The following is a 24,409-nucleotide window of genomic DNA, read 5'->3' as shown; positions in this document are numbered from 1 at the left end:
ATAGTTAGCAAAGCTGGAGGGAAAAAATGGGATAGTGGAATCATGGAGTCACTGCACTTATTGGGGAAAATATAATGGCAGTAGAAAAAAGTGACAATTGAACAAGACAGAAGCCATATGAATATCAATAAGAGATAATAAAGGATCAACCACACTAATATGTGCAGTCTGTCGACCCCTAATAGGAGAAAGAAGGTGGAGGAAGAAATGTGCAAATAAATTAGGGAATTGAGTAAAAGACAGAATAATAATCATGGGGAATTTCAACTACTTTGATATCAATTGGCAAGAGGTAGGTAAAGGGGATGAGGGAATGGAGTGTACAAAATTCCTTTCTAACCCAACATGTAAGAAGCCCAACTAGGGGGATTCGTTACAGGATCTGGTAATGGGGAATAAACCAGATAGGGGAACAACTAGGAAATATGACCACAACATAATACACTCCGAGATAATAATTGCAAAGCACAGAAGTATGTGATGACCAGGCAAGATAGGTCCATTTTTGAGGTGATCAGAATGTTAAACTTAAACTTACAAAAACAAAATGAACAACAATAGTGGCAAACAAGAATGTAAAACAGCAATAGGAAACATTTAAAATTGTATTCAGTGTTATCCAGGAATAAACAAATTGCTAAACACAGCTAAACACTGATGAGTCAACATGGATAAAGCAGATATAAAGAATAAAATTAGGGTACGGGAAAAGACATAAACGGAGTACATGAAGAGCATCAGAAGATGACAAGGAAGAAGAAGAAGAACTTACTACAGAAGTCAAAAACTCAATTAGGAGAACAAAGAAGTGAAATTACCAAGGAAAATTAAACAATAAAGTATTTTTACAGACCCATAAATTTAATAAAGGGATGTCAAGATAGGAATTGGATAACCTATTGACAGACAGAGTAATGACAAAGGTAATGATCGAGTAATGGCAGAAATATTAATTTTTTTGCTTCAGTGTTTACCAGAAAAGGGCCGTGAACATGACATTGGATGATGAGATTAGAAATGAATTAACTGCATTTACAATAAAAGGATGAGGAATATTAAATAAACTAAACTAAATAAACGTGAGAGAAGATAAAAGTCCTTGGGCCACATTTTAAAATAATCTAGGAAAGAGAAAACAGAGTCATTACTGCACATTTTTACAATCCTTTGGAGAAAGGTGTGGTGTCAGAAGACAGATGAATAGCTAACGTACACCTATATTTAAGAAGGGAGGCGAAAAGTTGTTTGGAGTATTATGGACCAAACAGCTTAACACTGCTGAAAGGAATTCCTGCTTTGGAGTAAAGAGATGAACATCAAAAAAAATCAAAAGGATTTTAAAAAACGAAAACAGAAAATGCTGGAAAATCTCAGCAGGTCTGACAGCATCTGTGGAGAGAGAATGAGTCTAGATGACCTAAGGGTCATCCAGACTTGAAACATTGGCCAGAATTTTACCGCTTGGAATCGGAGTGGGTGAGGTTCGCAGAACAGAATTATCCGTTGGCCTCGGGTGGGATTTTGCAAGCCTCGCCCCAGTGAGGTCATAAAATCCCACCCATAAGTGCTATTCTCTTTCCACAGATGCTGTCAGACCTGCAGAAACTTTCCAGCATTTTCTGTTTTTGTTTCAGATTCCAACATCTGCAGTTATTTGCTTTTTATAAAAGAAAAGACTTGCTTGACAAACATTGTTAATTTTTTGAAAAGGTAATATTGAGAGTAGACACGGGAAATGTAGTAGATGTAATTAATCTAGATTTTCAAAAGGCCTTCAGTAAAATACCACATAATAGACCAATCAATAAGGTCAGAGAGTGGGAAGGCAGGGGGCAAGTAGCAAAAGGGATACCATTCAAGGTAGAAAACAAAGAGGAGGGGGTAAAGGAAAGTTATGTGGAATGGCAGAATTCACAATTCATAACGATGGTTTAAACTTTGGAATCAAAAGCACAGTTTCTACATTTGTGGATGACACCAGAGTGGGTGCGGCTGCGGTATAGTCAATTCTGAGGAGGATTGCAATAAATGACAAGAGGGTATTAACTTGCAGAGTGGGCAAATGAGTTTCAACATAGAGTGCAGAAGAGATTTACTAGGATGCTCCCGAGACTTGATGGTTTGAGTTGTAAGGAGAGGTTTGCAGCAATACTCAAGTTTTTTCTCTACAGCGTAGAAGGCTGATCTTATAGAGGTCTATAAAATAATATCTTTTCCCAAAGGTAGGAGAGTCTAAAACTAGAGGGCATAGGTTTAAGGTGAGAAGGGAGAAATACAAAAGGGTCCAGAGGGGCAATTTTTTCACACAGAGGGTGGTGAATGTCTGGAACAAGTTGCCAGAGGTAGTAGCAGAGGCGGCTACAATGTTGTCTTTTAAAAAGCGTTTAGATAGTTACATGGGTAAGGTGGGTATAGAGGGATATGGGCCAAATGCGGGCAATTGTGACTAGCTTAGGGGTTTAAAAAAAGGGCAGCATGGACAAGTTGGGCCAAAGGGCCTGTTTCCATGCTGTAAACCTCTATAGATTCTTTTGAAGAATTGCTCATTGGCAAAAAAAAGGTTGCGCATTATTTAGAATCTAAATAGGGTAATGAAGCAACAAGATCTGGGAGTACAAATTATCATTACAGTGCAAAAGGAGGCCATTTGGCCCACCAAGTCTACACAGATCACAATCCCATCCAGGCCCTATCCCCATAACCTCATTTATTTATCCTGCTAGTCCCCCTGATATGAAGGGGCAATATACTATGGCCAATCAACCTAACCCGCATATCTTTGGAGTTTGGGAGGAAACCAGAGCACCCGGAGGAAACCCACGCAGACACGGGGAGAACGTGCAAACTCCACACAGACAGTCACCCAAGGCCAAAATTGAAACCGCGTCCCCGGTGCTGAGGCAGCAGTGCTAGCCACTGTGCCACCCCAACCACTGTGCTACCGTGCCACCATTAACAAGGCCCTAAAAAGCCAAACAAAGCACGAGTTTATTTCTAGAAGCAGTCACTTGGTATTAAGTAACTTGAGTATTGCTGCAAAGAGAGATGTTGCCGAAGTTTTTCACCTTGCACTCATCAGAATGAATGCAAGAATGATGAATTTCAAATGATCACAACAATTTATAAGAGGGCCCTGATTAGTCAATAAGTCAAATCGGATTGGCATTTCCCAATGGAGGGAAGTACTTTAGCAATTTATGTTCTCAAGACTTTAAGGGAGGGGTTGAGCTACCCCACATCAGGAGACTCTTTTGTATACATTAGCAAGTCACGCATACTCATTAAAAGGCCAGCCGTAAGTATTAAGCTCCCCCTCTGAGTTAAGTTCCCCGTTCAGTGAGGAATTAGAACATTCATATTTGAGACTGCATACAAGTGGCATGCACCTGATGAGCTTCACTTCTTGCATGACTTTGAAGCGGCTCGTCACTGCTATGGCCCGCTTAGGCACCGCTCATGTGTCAGCCGCTTAACTGAGATCAGGTGCTGTTGGGCCAAGCTGCGCAAAGACTAGGCAGGGGAGGCAAGAGCAGCAGGGAGGGCCAGAGCAGAGGCAGGCTACAGGAAGGAGGCTAAGGGTGGAAGGATGTCTTGGAATGTGGTTGCTCACATCAGCCAGATTCTCCATGTGGCTGCAAGGACTTGGGAGGCAATCCCAAGCCTGTCCCGTTAAAAGTCACCATCACCTCAAACGTCTTTGCCAGTGGTTCCATTGAGGGCTCCAGGGGACCTGTACGGCTTCTCCCAGCTTGTGAAATTTAAGTGCATCCAGGAGGTGAGAGACGCCCTGTTCCGGAGAGCGTACCAACTTGTTCAATTCCACCAGAATCCTAAAGGCCAGGCTGCGAGAGTGTCGGGATTCTCAACAATCTCAGGTTTTCCACAAGTGCAAGGGACAATTAACTGCACACATGTGGCACTGAGAGCTCCCAATCACATTAATTAAGAGAAAAGGTTTCTATTCCTTGAACCAGAAGCTCATACGTGGTCAGAGAAGACAAATCCTGCATGCTTGTCTTTGGATTCCAGGAAAATCTCATGATGCCAACATTCTGAACCACTCCCAGCACGATTTTGAAGGACTTCAGTGATTGCAGGATTTGATTTGATTTATTGTCACATGTATTAACATAGTGAAAAGTATTGTTTCTTGCACGCTATACAGATAAAACATACTGTTCATAGAGAAGGAAATGAGGAAGTGCAGAATGTAGTGTTACAGTCATAGCTGGGTGTAGAGAAAGATCAACTTAATGCAAGGTAAGTCCATTCAAAAGTCTGACAGCAGCAGGGAAGGAGCTGACTACTTGGGTACAAAGACTGACTACTTGGGTACAAGGACTGACTACTTGGGTACAAGGGATACTCTAAGACCTGGCTAATGACGCCAGTTTGCCTTTTGCAGAGTGTTGCTGAGGAGGGGTACAATGCCTCCACAAGGTCCACTATCGAGCGGATAATAGGCTTCCTGAAGATGAGGTTTGGACCGCTCAGGCAGGGCTCTCTAATACTCCTCACAGTGTGTGTCCTGGACCATCATTGTCTGTTCCACGTAAAGGCCATTGCAAGGGTGCAATGCAGAAGAGAGACCCCATGACAATCTGATAGCTAACAGATTCCAGGCAGACATTTCCTTCAATACTCGGTTTGTTTATCCTCTTCTGGCTGGCAGGCCCCAGCTCCTTTCTGCTTACAGATATCATTCTTTGCTTTAATATACCTTGATTTATCACAGCTTAATTAAATTGTATTATTTAACATCTGCTATGCTGGTGGTTTGATCACTTGCATGCGTCAAACTACGCTGATATACAGAGCCCTGGTGCTAAATGCACATATTAGAACCTGCTGTTCTCCTGTGACCTCGGGCAACTGTAAGTAGAACTGAGATTTCACCCATGCCCTCGCAATGTCTCTATGCATGGCAATTTGGAGCAATCATCAAATCTTATCTCAGCAGGGATGCACCCTTGTCACCCTCACAGCAGCTCCCATTGAGGGGCAGACCTAGCAGAGAGCTCTTTCTGGCAGAACAAGGTGTATGGGTCTACAAGGAGAATCAGCATGAAAACACCATTTGGCCTCTCAAAATCACTCCTCCATGCAGATTGATCATGGGAGATTGTGTTTCTGTCCCCCTATCACTCTCCATATCACTTGACATCTTTATCATGGTGAGAAGTTTTGAGGTTACTTTGGAGTCCACTCACCAAGAGTGCCTCATCTGCACTATGGGTTTCTGAGCAGCAAGTATTCCAAACCTTTCAACCGCAGACTCCTACAAGTCTCAGTCCAAGATGGCCTTAGTACTAATGTCAGGCTATGATCAACCATTCTGGACAACCCAACCAATCTTTCCTGCATGGACCCTGTAGAGCCATGTTTGAGCTGTTATCGTTTCACATGGATAGCCTCACAGTCCTCAGCACACAGACCTATTCTACTCTCAGACACCTCATGGACTAAGACCCTAATTCTTCAATCAAATCTGATGCACTTTGGTTGCAATCCCGTTATATGGGGTCTACTGCAACCCTTGATCCAGAAGACGAGCAGTCCAAGCAATCTCCAAGTGAGATCTCACAAAGACTTCAGTCACCTGCACACACACCTCCTTAATCCTCCACTTTGCCTCTCGCAGTCAAAGCTAACTTGCCTGTTGCCTCCTTACCTGCACGTTAGTTCAAAATGACAAATCAAGGACAGCCAGCAACAGCTAGATATGCCCAGCACAGCTTTCTCCCACCATGTCGGGAATTCTCTGGTTTTCAATTATTAAGAAGACTGTGTAAGCTTCACTCTCTCAGTCCAGAAAGTGTATCTACAGTGTTCCTTGCCACTCACACCGCATGTTTAACTCGCCCCGGAGAACCCCTTGCACCTACCTACATCTCACATCAGGGCAACAGGAGCAGGAGATGCAATGACTCCGTTGAACACTCTGTGCAGACACCAATTTCAGAGGTTACAACGTGATGAGCTGCAAGTAAAGGCTTGCATGATGCATGGCCAGGCTGCACACTCACAATGATGGGCAGTGCTTAATCATGCACATATGCAATTACTGAGTTATTGCTATGTTGATAATGTGTGAGAACTGAATCTATAGGGGTTCATTCGCAGACCCCAAGAGGATCCAACTTACGCACCCTTAAATACCCATGGCCATTGAAGTAAATAGCAGCTAGATGGGATCCAGGATGCCTCCAATTGTTGTACACCTGTGTGCCTTTTCCTATTATGATGTCTAGGTGCAGCCCCGACCTCTGCAGCTGAGGTGAAAGCAGCCTGCTGATCAATTTTGATTTGATTTATTGTTGTCACGTGTATTAGTATTTAGTGAAAAGTATTGTTTCTTGTATGCTCTGCAGACAAAGCATACCGTACATGGAGAAGGAAAGGAAAGGGAGCAGAATGTAATATTACAGTCACAGCTAGGGTGTAGAGAAAGATCAACGAGTGTAATGACTTTGGCGGGTGTCTTCTGCTGGCCTGAAGCGTAGAGGCCGCAGCCTGCACCTTCCTCAGCCTGACCTGCTGGAGGTGATAGTGGCACTGACGGAGGGGAGGTGGAGCAGCCAGGCACCTTGGAGTGTCCCGGGATGAAGCTCTGGGGTGTCTGGCTGGCACACCTCATCCCTGTGAGTGCCTGATGGCACCTCCCTGACTCCTCAAGGAGAAGAGGCACCTGGAGAGAGGTCAAGGTGCCCTGACCCACTCCCACCTAGCCACTGTTGCTCTGTACCCATGGTTAAAGTGATGGAGTGCCAGTCCAAGCACATATTGGTCATCCACTGTGTGTTCCACTGACTTGGATCTCCAAGGCGACTGCCATCCTTTCCATTGGGGCAAGTGCTTGTATGCCAGAACCATAACAGACAGAAGGTGGGTGGACTCCCTGTTCCTGTACTCAAAACCTCTTGCAATGAAAGCCAAAATGCCATTTGCCTTCTTTACTGCCTGCTGCATGCTTACCTTCAGCGACTGGTGCACAAGGACACCCAGGTCCCACTGCACACTCCACTCTCCCAATTTACAGCCATTCAGGTAGTAATCTGCCTTCTTGTTTGTTCTTCCAAAGTGAATAACCTCACATTTATCCAAATTATACTGCATCTGCCATTGATGTGCCCACTCACCCAACCTGTCCAGATCATTCTGAAGGATCTCTTCATCCTCGTCACAGTTCATCCTCCCACCCAACTTGGTATCATCTACAAACTTCAAGATGTTACATTTTGTTCCCTCATCCAAATCATTAATATATATTGTGAACAGCTAGGATCCCAGTATTGATCCCACCTAGTTACTGCCTGCCAATTTGAAAAGCACCCATTAATTCCTACTCTTTGTTTTCTCTCTGCCAACCAGTTTTCTATCCATCTCAATACACTTCCCCCAATCCCATGTGCTTTAATCTTGCACAATAATCTCTTATGTGGGACTTTGTCAAATTCTTTCTGAAAGTCCAAATATTCCACACCCCCTTGTCAACTCTACCCCTAGTTACATCTTCAAAGAACCGTGCCTTTGCAGAAGGCAGAGGTTTTCTTGCTGGTACCTGGAATGGAGCAAAGAAAGATTTAGTGGATGCTTAAGCAGGCTCCTTAATTCATGTGTAACTGTGCTGTCACATCTGACAATTGCAGACTGGAGGCATTCTTGCTGGCTCCCTGGGAGAGTCCTACTTGCCTTGTGCACAGGCACAGTCCTGCTCCTTAGACCATAAGACCATAAGACATAGGAGCGGAAGTAAGGCCATTCGGCCCATCGAGTCCACTCCACCATTCAATCATGGTTGATTTCAACTCCATTTACCCGCTCTCTCCCCATAGCCCTTAATTCCTCGAGAAATCAAGAATTTATCAATTTCTGTCTTGAAGACGCTCAACGTCTCGGCCTCCACAGCCCTCTGTGGCAATGAATTCCACAGACCCACCACTCTCTGGCTGAAGAAATTTCTCCTCATCTCTGTTCTAAAGTGACTCCCTTTTATTCTAAGGCTGTGCCCCCGCGTCCTAGTCTCCCCTGTTAATGGAAACTTCCTTCATGGATATCTTAGCAACCTCAAAAAGGGGTGAGGACTCGGATGTCCCAAATGTCACCTCTGGTCTTGATCCCACCTGTGTGTGTGTTCTTGTCTGCAGACAGACAGAAGGATTGACTGGCACCCCTATGGGTACATGAGCAGTTTAGGTGCAAACATTCCTATACCTGAGCCCTTCCCAGTAAGCAGGATTTCTTGCAACTGATAGAAGATTGAGAGCTTTAAGTGTTTGGCCCATATTCAGTGCACAAGTCCCATCGGCTGCTCGGTCTGCAGCTCAAACAGCCACATGCACACACTCACTTACACTGCCTGATGCCCTTATAAGTGGCACTTTGCAATGAGTAGATGGTGCCACTTACTCTGGCTGAGCACAGCAAATCATTCATCCTCTTCCTGCTGGTTGGCTGGTTCTCTGGTGAGTCCCACGAGCACCAATCTCCATTGCAGCCTTCACCCAGGCCGGTGTGGTCAGATGGGAGAGCCGCCTGCTGCAATGCCTAGCAAGCAGGTGGAGGAGCACCTGCAGGGAGGCTTTGCTATAGTGTGGGGGCCACCCATTGTCTGCTCTAGTCATGTAGAATCCAGAGCTCCTGGCTTGAAGTGAGTCTGGGTGTCCTTTAAATATGGCGGCCGGACCTGCAATCCCATGGCGGACACGGTAATGTCTTGTTGCCCACGCCGCGAAAACGAGATCTTCATGATGGATATGTAATGAGCTGAACAGGCCAAGATCGCACATGGTCAGTCATCTTGCTTCCCAGCGGAAAACATTCCGCGCCTTCCACCAAATTTAAGACTGCCAGAACAGATGATTCCGGCTAGGGACGCTAAGTTTTAAAGTTTAAAGTTAAAGTTTATTTATTAGTGTCACAAGTAAGGCTTACATTAACACTGCAATGAAGTTACTGTGAAAATCCCCTAGTCGCCACACTCCAACACCTGTTTGGGTAAACTGAGGGAGAATTTAGTATGGCCATTGCACCTAACCAGCATGCCTTTCAGACTGTGGGAGGAAACTGGAGCATCCAGAGGAAACCCATGCAGACACGGGGAGAATGTGCAGACTCTGCACAGACAGTGACCCAAGCCAGGAATTGAATCTTGGTTCCTGGCGCTGTGAGGCAGCAGTGCTAACCACTGTGCCATCCCTAGTCAGTCTTAAACAATATTCTTTTAATTTTCCACACATTGACCGCTATCTGATATTCCAGACGAATACCTCACGTGATAAAAGAACTTAATTATCCATTTTATCACAATCTTGATATGACCTCCAGCTGACAGAACGAAGCTAAAATGGATAAGATCTACAGGGTCGTATAGAAGTGCTACTTTTGCTAGAAAATCCATGCGAAATGATCAATCTATCAGTGTAAGCACTATCTGTACAAATACTGAAAGCTGAGCAAATTCACCATTCAAAGAGTTAAACCACAGAAGGTGCTGCAATATGCAAAAAATGAGTTCCTGTTTTCAACTAACATAAACCACTGCCTAAGTACCATTAAAGACTGCAACTTATTTTAGAGTATCTATAACAAATTCTTCCATTTGTTACTGCTCTTTTGCCAAAATATGCACATTATTAAAACTGTATATGGTTCACTTTGACTCTGTAGCATCACTCAACCTGTAGAACACTCCAGCAAGGAGCAGCAAACAGTAGGCTACACGAACCTTGTATGAGTTTTGAAAGTGCGCTTCAGCTTTAGAAAGGCTGAGAGCTGATTAACATGTATTTTCATTTATCACAGTCTGCAACATCATTTTAAAATGTACAGATATTTTGGGGATATTTAAAAATTCAAGATGTACCTTGCATAATGCAACTTGTCTTTCACCATTCTATTTGCAGGTTCAGTTTCTCGTAACTCATGACATTTGTAGCCACCCATTTGAAATTGCAGCAAAACCATTCTGCACTTCTTACCTGATGCACAAAGAAGCAACACCACACCATGAGGCACTTGTAAGTGTTCGCCAAGCGAAAGAAAACTTGAAGATTCTCAAATTCTTTGAAGTAATGTTTCGAGCTTACTCTCGGCCAAAATTGCCCCAAAGCTTTCCCCCTGAGCTGTACTCCTCCCCAAGCAGCCGAACAACAGGAAGTGAGACAGGAGCCTTTGACGGCGGTTATCTGTATCTATACAGAGTGCAGATGGACTGCAGAAGCCTGTAATGCAATTTTAGTGGTCTGCCAGGTGCACTTTAATTGCGTAAACGCTATTGCTGCGGAGAATATATTGAATATCCTTCCTCAAAGTTGCTGCATCCTTTGTATTGTTGGGTTGGACGGGTCTACATGAAATAAACTTAGTAAGTTTTGAAATCCCCCCAAGTCTTGAATCCCAACAATCGAAAGGAAACTGATGCAGGAGCAAACAACTTGTGTTGGAATTGTTTGAACACGGGTCCTTTTTAAAGTATAATAACATATGCAACGAACATTATTAATCCGACTATATTTTTCTCGGTAAACAGCACTTCCATGTTGCCCAGGAAATTAATAGATTTATTTTCTCAAGATTTGCAGAGTGATTTCTGTACTGTATATCTGGTCCTGCAGTTGGTGCATCACTTCCTCAGAGTCCTGGATTATTAGTAGGCTAACTGCTCTAGGAAAGTCATGCGTTTGAGCCACTCTGCTCCAGTAATTTTTTAAAAATTCATTCATGGGACATAGGCAACGCTGGCTGGCCAGTATTTATTGCCCATCCCTAGTTGCCCTTGAGAAGGTGATGGTGAGCTGCCTTCTTGAATCGCTGCAGTCCACGTGCTGTGGGTTGACCCACAATGCTGTTAGGGAGGGAATTCCAGGATTTAGACCCAGTGACTGTGAAGAAATGGCGATATATTTCCAAGTTAGGATGGTGAGTGGCTTGGAGGGGAACTTCAGGTGGTGGTGTTCCCATGCATCTGCTGCCCTTGTCCTTCTAGATGGAAGTGATTCTGGGCTTGGAGGTGCTGCCTAAGAATCTGGTGAATTGCTGCAGTGCATCTTGTAGATTGTACACACAGCGGTGGTGGAGGGATTGAATGTTTGTAGATGTGGTGCCAATCAAGTGGACCGCTTTGTCCCGGGTGGTGTCAAGCTTCTTGAGTGTTGTTGGAGCTGCACCCATCCAGGCAAGTGGGGAGTATTTCATCACATTCCTGACTTGTGCCTTGTAGATGGTGGATCGGCTTTGGGGAATCAGGAGGCGAGTTATATGCCGCAGTGTTCCTAGCCTCTGACCTGGCTCTTGTAGCTCCTGTTTAATATGGTGAGTCCAGTTGAGTTTCTAGTCGATGGTAACCCAAGGATGTTGACAATGGGGGATTCAGTGATGGTAACACCATTGAATGTCAAGGGGCGGCGGTTAGAGTGTCTCTTTTGGTGATGGTCATTGCCTGGCACTTGTAATGAACAAGTGAGACAATTTGTTGTTAGTTTGATGTTGAATGTTTCTTTTTGGATAATCTGGAGAATGTTTCACATTGACATAAAATACCTAACATAAAATGTGTTCTTGTGTAGTATCGGTTCTGTTTGGACCGCACAGCATTATAGGGAATATACACAAGTTTGCATTTTTTTAAAAAGTGTTTGAAAAAAGGGTATTTTGCATGCTTAATACTAATCTATATTAAGTTTAGAAGGATGAGGGGGGATCTCATTGAGTATTGAAAGGCCTTGAGGGAGTGGTCGTGGGGAAGATGTTTCCATTAGTAGGAGAGACGAGGTCTGAAGACACAGCCTTAGAGTAAAGGGACGACCCTTAATAACCGAGATGAGGAAGAATTTCTTCGGCCAAATGGTGGTGAATTTATGGAATTCATTGCCACAGAATGCAGTGGAGGCCAGGTCATTGTGTATTAAAGACAGAGATAGACAGGTTCTTGATTGGTAAGGGATCAAAGGTTACAGGGAAAAGGCGGGACAATGGGGTTGAGAAACTTATCAGCCATGATTGAATGGTGGAGCAGACTTGGTGGGCTGAATGGCCTAATTCTGCTCCTATATCTTATAATATTATATGCTAAAAGTATAATGGAATTGAATTTTCTTACTAAAGGTGTATTTTATGTCCTGAACTGAAGGTGCCTACAAAGTTCAAATTAGCAAATTATATCTTGCCTTTATGTAAATCTTTTGGAGAAAAGGTAACTTATTATGAATCTTTGGCCAGGATTTTCAGGTCCAACCTGGGGTAGGAATGGAGACGGATGTGCCTGTTTGCTGACATTGGCCATTTTCACTGATGGAGGATCGGATCCAGGGCTGGCATCGTTACCTGTCCTCATGTGGTGGGCAGCCGATTAGGCTCCTGCAGAGCTTGGTCAGGTCCACTTAAAGCAGGCCAATTAGGATTTCCCAGTTGGCCTCCAGTTTCCTGAGGTACAGGGGACAATTTAGATGCCTGGAGTCGAACCCTCCAGCCTGATCGAAGAGGTCCTCCAGTTTTGAGAGCCAGACCCCTGCCCTGAATCGGACAGAGAATCATTCTCCACGTCAATCTGCAAAAAATCCCAATGAGCGATCATGCCCGCCCCAACCCTCAGGATCAACCTCAAGACCTGGAAACCATCCACAATTCTGTTTTCTGCCCTCGAGATGGAAAATCCCTCCCTTTATTCCACATATTCTTTTCAATTTAGAAAAGACACGCCTCAAAGTTCTGAGGATAAATGGTGGTCCCAAAATCTTTAACAATTTTCTTCAACATATATGGCTGGATAATGAATAAATCAGTCTTGGAACCAAGACTCAAACATACTGGGATCAATCCCAATTGGAGCAGTCCACATGGTTATGAAATCATAGCCTGAACAAGACAGTCATCAAAGGCAAGAGATGCTGGAACAGTCAGCTTTAACCTTTGCCCTCCAATTGCTTTCATATTTGCGGTCAGCCTTTCCAACTCTGGTTGAATGTATTCCTGGACGTTTGATTACATGAGCTCTTACTTCTAACTGACCCTGCCCCATGCTCCCCACCCTCCCCCACTAGTCACCCAAGACATCCTTTCTTGTGGCATACTGCCATCCCACATCGAGTGGGAAGCAAGTTCAGTATCCTAACTAGATGATGCACAGTTGTCGGTTAAACAACCTCTTTTCTCCGACTCCAATAATTTTATAACCAATGAACGGAAACAAAGATGACAAGAAAGACACCATTTTTTGAATGCTTCTCTGATTATCAGGATTGCTCACATTGTTCTTAAGAATGAGCTTTAATTCCTGGAGATTACAGGCCAATCCTGGAGGGTTGACAAGCCTAGTTGGGATGTAATTCCTACATCCCCTCTTATCCTGGTATACCAAGCCATGTATAGAGAATAAGTTTTACAATTGCAGCAGGAGGTTTGGTATTATACCGAGGGAGGCTACTTTGCCTCAGTAACCAAAAAACAGCTAAACTCAATCTAGAAATCCCAGTCCAATCCAGTCAACTATTAATGGATTGAGATACTAAGACAGGTGATTTTCAGATGAAGGGGAGATACTCAAGACATACTAACTACCCTTTTCCTTCACCAATGCTCCTTGTCCTGCTGCGAATTTTCAACATTTTCTGTTTTTGACTTTAATTTTAAAGTTCGCCTTCCAATCTTTTTCAACAGAGTCAGGATCCTTTAGCTACATCCATTGTTATTCCCAATATCCTGGATTATGAATAGGGAGTGGACCTTTCCTTTAGTGGAAAGAGATTTGGAACTGCACCAATCCCATTGTCCCTAAATTTCCTTCCATTATCTGCTACACTGCAAAGCTCCAGGGAAAAGTCTATTCAATGCTTGAAAGCTATTGAGAAACTTCAGAGCAACATTTGGTCCAGATTTACTGTATAAAACTCCAGCGATTTGAGTCAGAAGACCTGGTTGTGATGCACACTCGCATGACTGTTGAGGGGGGGGCGGGGGGACTCTGCCTGCAAGTTTCGATCGTGTTAAACAACCTTCAATAGTTGGTCAGATCCTCTAATGATTTAGAAGATGTTACAGGATAGGATAAGATTTGAGAGTAGAATCAGGGGTGCCATCTCACAATCTGTTGAGCAAGAAAACAGCAATGATACTGCAATTATTCAGCAAAATCATTTTAGGTTAACCCTATGTAAGCTTTGACCTGAAAGAGAAAAGTGCTCCGTGCTTGTTCTAGTCTTTGGCTGTGAGGCTCAAACAAATGTTCTGAAGGATGCGATTGCTGCCAATACAGTATGCGGCCGCCATCTTTATAGGCGATAAGGTGCGACATGATCCCAGCTTATTTACTTTCAAGAACTGCAAGCCATGCATCAAAATGAGGTGGCTGTCAGTATGTTCCAAAATCATAGTCAGTTCTGCATTGTTATTAATTCATTGATGCTTCTTAAACTGAAGAGATTTGTGAACATGACAGTACATGCAGGCCTTTTAAGGCTGGATTCTGCCCCTTTGCTAAACCACGAGAATTAGCGAGCTCGGTACAACATTGCAACAGTTTTCTTTCCTGTCTTTGTTGAATCTTTTGGATCACTGAATACTTAGCAACACACGTTCGCCATTCATATAAGTTGTGAGGTGAAATCATCAGTAACGATTCTTGGTTGACCCCTTCACTCCTCGTAAAATACTGTAACACATTCTCCAACTCATTGAAATGCTTGTGACTTAGATATTCCAAGCCACCTGCTGACTAAGTGACGGGATCCATAGAATCCACAAACTAAACGCATATTGCAGTAGGCGGAAAATCTGGCCTTCCAGTTAGTAACTATCCCTTCTTACCAAATATGGTCTCTCCCATTGCTAACCTTGTTATTTATTTCTTGCATCTTCCACTTGTAAATATTATGTTTCATAAGTACTTACATTCTTGTACATGTTTTAGATCTCTTCCTTCTATGAATATGTGAATATTTCTTGGTGATTTTGGAATGTGCATTACTTTGGTTTAGCGAATGTTCATTTTCATTCCAAACCTCACACCTGTTGTCACTAGCTAGTATCTAGTGGCTTTTGTAATTCTTCTTGCAACAAGCAAGCTGGGCCATCTGCAAATCTGAGGTTATCATTTCCCCCCCAATCATATCAGATTCTGTGTCTTCAACTGAACTTTGATGATTGATGTCTATGCAGAAACAGAGAGTGAGAAAAAGCAGCACCTCATTAAACTCCTCTTCCAGTTACACATGGCGCAGGAGTTTTCAGATGCCGGGTTTTCCCATCATGGGGAGCACATCCTCACCACTACAGACTGCCCCGCAACCATGGAGCACTCGGAGGGGCATTAACTGGCTAAGGGAGAGACCTCCTCCACCATCTAACAAGGAAATCCTGCCTGAGGGCAAGACCATGGTTAAGCGATGGCCTTTGCTGGGGCTACAGGCAGTTCCCAAAGAAGATGGCTTTGGATGCAGAACTTCAGGTGAGTCTGGAGTATCAATGAGGCCTGGCCGTCAGGCACTAGCAATAGGGGAGTGGGGAGGGAGTGAGGCCCCCCCCAACTCCCCCCCCCCCACCCCCCAACCCTCTCCCCCCAACCCTCTCCCCCTCCACTCCCCCAACCCTCTCCCCCTCCACCCCCCCACCCCTCTCCCCCTCCACCCCCCCCACCCCTCTCCCCCTCCACCCCCCCACCCCTCTCCCCCTCCACCCCTCTCCCCCTCCACTCCCCCACCCCTCTCCCCCTCCACTCCCCCAACCCTCTCCCCCTCCACTCCCCCAACCCTCTCCCCCTCCACTCCCCCAACCCTCTCCCCCTCCACCCCCCCCAACCCTCTCCCCCTCCACCCCCCCCAACCCTCTCCCCCTCCACCCCCACCCCCCCCCCCCCCCCCCACCCCCCATAAATCCAACCCCACCTTTGTACAGGGCGCACAAATCTGTTCATTCTAGCCTCATTTGGTCATACACTGTACTGCAGTGATCATTTACCCAGAGAGAAAACAGAAACAAAGGTCAGGCAATCTTTGGGGATCATTTTTGGCCACCAATTTTCAATCTTAAGGTGATTTTGACACTTAATTGAAGTTGGATTGCTCGAGACTGGCGACCTTGAATCAACTTTCTGCTTTTATACTTTTACTAGGATGCTACGGGACTTGATGGATTGAGTTATAAGGAGAGGCTGGATAGACTGGGACTTTTTTCTCTGGAGTGTAGGAGGCCGAGGGGTGATCTTATAGGGGTCGATAAAATAATGAGAGGCACAGATCAGCTAGATAGTCAATATATTTTCCCAAAGGTAGGGGAGTCCAAAACTAGAGGGCATAGGTTTAAGGTGAGGGGGAGAGATACAAAAGTGTCCAGAGGGGCAATATTTTCACACAGAGGGTGGTGAGTGTCTGGAACAAGCTGCCAGAGGTAGCAGTGGAGGCGGATACAATTTTGTCTTTTAAAAAGCATTCAGACAGTTACATGGGTAAAATGGGTGCAGAGGGATATGGGCCAAATGCAGGCAATTGGGATTCGCTTTGGGGTTTTTTTAAAAAAAGGGCGGCATGGAAAGTTGGGCCAAAGGGCTTGTTTCCATGCTGTAAGACTCTATGACCTCTATCCCAGAGACAGCCCCTGTTTTCTGTTGGTCGACAACTCTGCTGCAGAGTTTAGTTAATGCTGGGAACTCTCTCGTGGATGGTGGTCTCTCCAAATGCAAACTAAACCAGGTCTGAGTACAAAAGCTGCCTTTTTTGAAAGCAGATCACAAAGATAAGGGTTTTTATTTATTTTTAGCCATTTCTGCTCATATGCCAGCAGCTCATTCTCACTGATAACAAGTTTAACAGATTTTTGCAGATACACTGCACACAAACATGAAATATATTCAGCTTTGTGACATCCATAAAATATTGTGCTTTAAAGTATCATTTGTTAAGGAGATTTCAGCAGAGAAATCCTCAAAATCTTACAAACGTCAAGGAGCTTTCAGGATTGGATAAGGTATAAAAGGGAAGCTTTTTAATCAGATGGCGAGAGCTCGATAAGGCAGAAAGCTTCGAGAAGCGCAGGAGTGAAATTGAAAAGGATATTAGGAAAGTAAAGCAACAGCATGAAAAATATTGGCAAGCAAAAACAAGGGAAATCCATAGACAATTTAGAAATACAAAAGTATCATAGAACATAGAACAGTACAGCACAGAACAGGCCCTTCAGCCCACGATGTTGTGCCGAGCTTTATCTGAAACCAAGATCAAGCTATCCCACTCCCTATCATCCTGGTGTGCTCCATGTGCCTATCCAATAACCGCTTAAATGTTCCTAAAGTGTCTGACTCCACTATCACTGCAGACAGTCCATTCCACACCCCAACCACTCTCTGCGTAAAGAACCTACCTCTGATATCCTTCCTATATCTCCCACCATGAACCCTATAGTTATGCCCCCTTGTAATAGCTCCATCCACCCGAGGAAATAGTCTTTGACTATTATTGACTATCACAGGATAACTAAGGAAAGGATAGAATCCCGACAGTACAGAAGGAGGCCATTTGGCCCATTGAGTCTGTACTGACCACAATTCCACCCAGGCCCTAATCCCGTAACCCCACCTATTTACCTGCTAGTCCCTCTGATACCAGGGTCTATTTAGCATGGCCAATCTGCCTAACCCGCACATCTTTGACCTGTGGGAGGAAAGCTGGGCACCCAGAGGAGACTCACGCAGACACGGGGAGAAAGTGCAAACTCCATACAAACAGTGACCCGAGGCTGGAATTGAACCTGGGTCCCTGGCACTGTGAGGCAGCAGTGTTAACCACTATGCCACCGTGCCTACTGTAGACCAAAAGATAACTAATGTGTGGAGTTGGAAGGGGTGGGTATGGTTTTTAATGCATACACTGTCTTCACAAAAGAGGGGGTTAAAGAGAAGAAATGTGAAATATTTGATGGGATAAACATAGTATGAGGTAATATTCAGGGGTTTGGCATCTTTGAAAGTAGATAAGTCATTAGGCCCAGATGAAATGCATTCTAGGCTATTAAGAGAAAGTTTATTTATTAGTGTCACAAGTAGGCTTACATTCACACTGCAATGAAGTTACTGTGAAAACCTCCTAGTTGCCACACTCTGGCGCCTGTTCGGGTACACTGAGGCAGAATTTAGCACAGTCAATGGTCAATGTATCTACCTAGCACGTCTTTCGGACTGTGGGAGGAAACTGGAGCACCTGGAAGAAACCCATGCAGACACGGGCACAGACAGTGACCCAAGCCAAGAATCGAACCCAGGTCCCTGGCGCTGTGAGGCAGCAGTGCTAACCACTATGCCACCGTACCGCCCAAACAGGAAGACAGTAGAGGTTGTGGTTTTTCCCAATCCTGTCGAGCTACAAGCATGGTGCTGGAGTAATAGAGGACTTCTAACATTGCATCATTGTTTAAAAAGGGAGAAGGAGATTAATGGACTAATTACAGGGCAGTCAGCCTAACCTTGGTGGTAGGAAGCTTTTTATAAATTCTGAGGGACAGTACAAATCATCATTTCACACACAAAAACAGAAAATGCTGGAAAATATCAGCAGGTCTGACAGCATCTGTGGAGAGAGAATAGAGCCAACATTTTGCGTCGGGATGACTCTTCATCAACATTTATTGAGACACGGATTAATCAAGGACAGTCAGTAAGGATAGTCAGGACTTGTCTGAATAATTTGATTGAATCTGAGGTGGAAATGATAAGAAGATTGATGAGGTTAATCTGTTTGATGTAGCTACACGAATTGTCTGACACGGCAGATTGATCAGAAAAGTGAAAACCTGTGGAATCCAAGAGAAATTAGCAAATTGGTTCCAAAATTAGCTCCATGGCAGGAAGCAAGCGGTAACAATCAAAATTCTTTTTTTTGTGACTGGAAGGATGGTTCTGCAGGGCTCAGTACCTGACCCTTGTTTTTCACAATATTCATCAATGATTTAGGTTTAATTGTAGGGAAGCCCATGATTTAGAAGTTTGCAGAGGATACAAAAATTAGCCATGTGGTTGATAGAAAAGAAGAATAAATCAAGATGAAATCAGTGGGCCGGTCAGATGGGCAGAAAAGTGGCAAATGGAATTCGATCTGGAAAAGTGTGAGGTGATGCATGTGGGGGAGGGGATTCTGCATAAATGGTAGGAGTTCGAAAAGTGCAGAGAAGCAGGGGGACCTTGAAGGGCATGTCCACAGATCCATGGAAGTAGCAAGGCAAGTAGGTAAAGTGATTAAGAAGGCACACATTCCTTCATGAGCCAAAGAATATAGAGCACGGAGAAACTATATAAAACATTAGTCAGGGCACAGCTAGAATAATTTGTACATTTCTGGTCACAGCATTGAAGGAAGGTTGTGATTACACTGTGGAGGTTAGAGATGAGATTTATGAGGACGTTACCAGAACTGGAGAATTTTAGCCAGCAGAAAAGATTAGATAGGCTGGGGTTGTTTATGTTTAAACAGAGGAGTTTAAGGAAAGATTTAATTGAGGTGTATAAAATTGCTAATGGAGGAGCACGGCATGGTGGTACAGTTAGCCCTGCTGCCTCACAGCGCCAGAGACCCAGGTTCAATTCCTGGCTTGGGCCATTTTCTGTGTGGAGTTTGCACGTTCTCTCTGTGTCCACGTGGGTTTCCTTCGGGTGCTCTGGTTTCCTCCCACAATCCAAAAGACGTGCTGGTTAGGTACATTGGCCATGCTAAATTTTCCCTCAGTGTATCCGAACAGGTGCCGGAGTGTGGCGACCGGGGGATTTTCACAGTAACTTCATTGCAGCATTAATTTAAGCCTACTTACGACACTAATAAAAAACATCAAGATGTTTAGCAGCAGAACGGGCGGCATGGTAGCACAGTGGTTAGCACTGCTGCTTCACAGCTCCAGGGACCTGGGTTCGATTCCCGGCTTGGGTCACTGTCTGTGTGGAGTTTGTACATTCTCCTCGTGTCTGCGTGGGTTTCCTCTGGGTGCTCCGGTTTCCTCCCACAGTCCAAAGATGCGCGGGTTAGGTTGATTGGCCATGCCAAAATTGCCCCTTAGTGTCCTGAGATGTGTAGGTTAGAGAGATTAGCGGGTAAATATGTAGGGATATGGGGGTAGGGCCTGGGTGGGATTGTGGTCGGTGCAGACACGATGGGCCGAATGGCCTCCTTCTGCACTGTAGGGTTTCTATGGTTTCTAAAGACCTGATTTTGCTATCAGTGCTGAAGTGATGGTGCTCATCACTGTCCTTGAAGGAAGCTGCCCACAAACCTTTGTCTGAAAGACGTGCTGGTTAGGTGCATTGGCCATGCTAAATTCTCCCTCAGTTTATCTGAACAGACGCAGGAGTGGCGACTAGGGGATTTTCACAGTAAATTCATTGCAGTGTTAATGTAAGCCTACTTGTGACACTAATAAATAAACTTGAACTTTGTCTATCCTTGTGGTGTGGATTGCATTTTTTCTGATGTTAATTGAAATTTGGATAGGAGATCTCTGGTGCCTAGCAACAATGATGTTATAAAGCAGACTCAGCAGCTAATCACTTTGAAGAATTCTCACAGACATCAAACTAGCAAGTAAAATGCACCGATTATCCTTCGCTATTTTATCATTTTACAGGGAATTTTTAAAAATTGGGACAGGCACAAGGGATTAAGAAGTTGAATTTTCATAAACTTCAAAAAAATATTTTTGAGCAATTTTATGAGAAATTTGATGGTTCATTAATTAGTTTTTCAGGGTCAGAAGGGTTGTTCAGCAGTAATGATGACTTAGTATGCCATTAAAAATCCAGTCACGCCTCATTCAGCAAGGAATTGCTTTTTTAAGGATTTATACAACCAATAAGGTAAAAGTGGAAGCTCATGTCAAATAAGTGAGTTGTAAAGATTTAGATGTGTGGGGTCTGCAACAATGCACCTTGTGGAGGAGTCGGAAATCACTGACAACTACATTTGGATTTCCACAACAGTGGTGAGCACTGCTGCCTCACAGTGCCAGGGAGCTGGGTTCGATTCCCGGCTTGGGTCACTGTCTGTGCAGAGTTTGCATGTTCTCCCCGTGTCTGCATGGGTTTCCTCCGGGTGCTCTGGTTTCATCCCACAGTCCGAAAGACGCCCTGGTAAGGTGTATTAGCTGTGCTAAACTCTCCCTCAGTGTACCCGAACAGGCGTCGGAGTGTGGCGACTAGGGGATTTTCACAGGAACTTCAATGCAGTGTTAATATAAGCCTACTTGTAACACTAAGAAATAAATTTTAAACTTCAATTGCATGTTTCAGGATTAATTGCCGAGGTAGTTGACAGTTTCACTGCTGCAATGACAGCAAACGCTCACTCTCATGTTCACAAACCACATAATCTGGGCCAGGAAAAATAACTGCTATTGGGGGTTAGCAGAAGATGAAATTTATTAAGAAGTCTGTCAATCATCTTCCGACTGACAGGTGTTTTTATTTGTTCAGTTCAAAATAAAATTGCATCCAAAGACTTTTACCGTTTTGCTTATTTGTGACACCCATTGAAATGGAAGTGGTAGATCTTTCATGCCGGAATAAAACAAAAGTTACTTTTCCTGAAGTTCCTTATTACTGCAGCACAACAGACTTCTTTTTCAAGAAGTGTGAGATAAAGATAGTTCTCACTTTCCATTTCCTTCATTCGGTTTAGGAGGCCGCCCACAGGTTGAAAGCACAGCTTCAATCTTCAAAACAGCTCCTCCACAAAAGGTAAGAGAAAGGATCAAGAAGAAATGAGTAAGAGCTCGAATTCTGTGGAAAATTAACATTATGGAGCAGTCGGGATCCAGTTTTCAGTTCAAACATTCAGAGCTGTAACCCTTTCTATTTTCAGTTTCCAATCACAACTCAAGAATCCACCATATATGTTGGGCCCCCTCACAGCTAAAACATACATAATTTATATCAAAACTTTAAAGTTTATTTATTAGTGGCACAAGTAGGCTTACATTAACACTGCAATGACGTTATGTGAAAATCCCCTAGTCGCCACACTCCAGCGCCTGTTCGGGTACGCCGAGGGAGAATTTAGCATGGTCAATGCACCTAACCAGCACGTCTTTCGAACTGTGGGAGGAAACCAGAGCACCCAGAGGAAACCCACACAGACACGAGGAGAACGCGCAAACTCCGCACAGACCCAAGTAACCCAAGCTGGGAATCGAACCCTGGTCCCTGGCACTGTGAGACAGCAGTGCTGACCACTGTGCCGCCCACTTGTAATTTGGAACTGAAAAATCTCTTCTGTATATTTTTTCCCCTCATCCTATAAATTAAAAATCAATTGAAGAGACTGGCTTGGAAATGATCTGGAGAAAACCAAATTCTGGGTAAACAGAACTTGTTAAAACAGTCACAACTGAGGTCCCTTCTCTCAAAAGAGATGATAAAACAAGAGCCCGTCAACCCCCACAGCTGGGCATAAAAGATCTCATGGCACTATCTGGAAGCCAGTAAGAAGTCTCACAACACCTGGTTAAAGTCCAACAGGTTTATTTGGTAGCAAATACCATAAGCTTTCGGAGCACTGCTCCTTCGTCAGATGGAGTGGAAATGTCATGACTATCTGGAAGAACAGAGGAGTTATCCCCAGTGTCCTGGCCAATATTCATCCTTTAATCAACATCACAGAAACAGATTATCACTAACATCATTTGTGGGGAGGTGGTGGCAGAGTGGTATTTTTGTTAACATAGTAAAACTGAGAGTCAGAACAATGCTCTGGGGACCCAGGGTTCAAATCCCACCATGGCAGATGGTGGAATTTAAATTCAATCAAAATCTAGAATTAAGAGTCTAAACATTGCTGATTGTCATAAAAACCCAAAGGGTTCACTAACATCCTATAAGGAAGAAACTCTCCCAATTCGGCCTGCACGTGACTCCAGAGCCACAACAATGTGGTTGACTCTTATCTGTCCTCTGAAATGGCCCTAACAAGCCACTTAGGCCAAGGGCAATTAAGGATAAGCAATAAACGGTAAGCCCACCAGCGACACCTGCATCCCATAAATGAATTTAAAAAATCACACTGCTATTTATGGGACGTTGATGCTTGCAAAATGACTGCCGCATTTCCTACATTTGAGTAATGACACTTCAAAAGCATTTGACTGACAAAGTGTTTTGAGACATCCTCCAATTGTGAAAGGTGCTATATGACGTTTTGTTACGAGCGCGCACAATTGGGCCAGGGTTGGGTGCAACTGGGTGACTTGATGATTGACTGATATTCTTTGCTGGGGTTCAAACATAAATATTGGTTACTTCAGTTGGATAATGGGGGAAATCATTACCCAAGACAATCATAGCCAAAAAGTAACCAACATCTTTAGAAGAGGAAGTTATGAGATAAAATCACCGAGGAGAAATAATAGAATGAAACTGATCATATGACCCTCTGGCTAATATTTTACTTTGGTGAAATGGTTCTTCAAAATGAATCTGAGCCCATTTCAGCTTTCCCTCAAATACTAGGTGCTGTCTGAAAAATTCATCACCCAATTTTCCAAAGGCTGTGGTCAGGTTTTATTAAGTGACCGTGACACACTATGTGGATTCAGGCAGGACTGCCAGTAGTTGCAGGCTAACAGCAGTGTTCCCTCATGTCAGCATGTTACAGCTATGCTTTTGGAATTGGCTAACAGCCACTATAGGTGGCCCTCCTTGCTCCAAGCCTCTTTGGTATCGGTACGGTGGCAGTTCAGCTCCAGCTCCCAGTGACAGGCTCCCTTTCAATCTATGTACTTGTTTTCAGTTTTTTTGCTTCCTGCCATATATTTCCTCTTAATGATAATCTTCCTGGTTTGTGCATGCACAATGTCAGGAGGTAATACATTTAGCAGCAGTTACGTAGAGTTATGAGATCATTTTAATTATAGCACTTGATATTCATGCAGACATTGAACCGATTAACTTCCTTCAACTCAAAACTACAGTGACCATGGTTGACATAATCTGGTCAAACCTAAAATCATGCATTTGGAATAAAACCAGCACAATCGTCTTATTAGGAACATGGAAGAATGATCGAAGGATAATATGCAGACCAATAAAATAAAGTGCACGTGAAATGGGCTAAAGATTATCGACAATATTTTCAGTGATAACAGGATTCTCGGCATGCGTCTCTAATGGATATTGGATAGGATTGTTGTAAAAGTGTTTCAGTCGATTCTTGAATATGGGCAGTCTGGCACCTCGTAGAATGATTCTTATTAGAATAACCTTGAGAAGTTGTCATAGTGGGATGGATGTTGATGTAACATTAAAGGTTGGGAAATTCTTAATTGTCCAGGTTATTCAGAGAAAGATTTGCATTTATATAGCATTTATGTGACCTCAAAGCACTGTACAGCCAAGGAAGTCCTCTTTAAAGTGGAGTCACTGTTGTAATTTAATAGTTGTGGCAGTTAACTT

The 24,409-nt window shown here is 43.9% G+C and overlaps 1 protein-coding gene across 3 annotated transcripts in view; it reads right to left on the bottom strand.

Moving 5' to 3' along the window:
- arhgef3 (Rho guanine nucleotide exchange factor (GEF) 3) overlaps positions 1-24,409 on the bottom strand; it is a 305,631-nt gene that overhangs the window by 153,930 nt on the left and 127,292 nt on the right. The window contains exon 1 of one of the 3 annotated variants that reach the window (XM_078209604.1): positions 9,981-10,154. The exons of the other annotated variants lie outside the window; for them this stretch is intronic. Within the exon in view, the coding sequence (XP_078065730.1) occupies positions 9,981-10,010 (30 nt within the window). The 5' untranslated portion in view covers positions 10,011-10,154. Of the gene's footprint in view, positions 1-9,980; positions 10,155-24,409 lie in introns of those variants that run through there. 3 annotated transcript variants of the gene reach the window in all.

Source organism: Mustelus asterias, chromosome 3, assembly GCF_964213995.1.
Source record: "Mustelus asterias chromosome 3, sMusAst1.hap1.1, whole genome shotgun sequence".
Classification (NCBI taxonomy): domain Eukaryota; kingdom Metazoa; phylum Chordata; class Chondrichthyes; order Carcharhiniformes; family Triakidae; genus Mustelus; species Mustelus asterias.
This window is presented reverse-complemented; position numbering and strand designations above follow the sequence as displayed.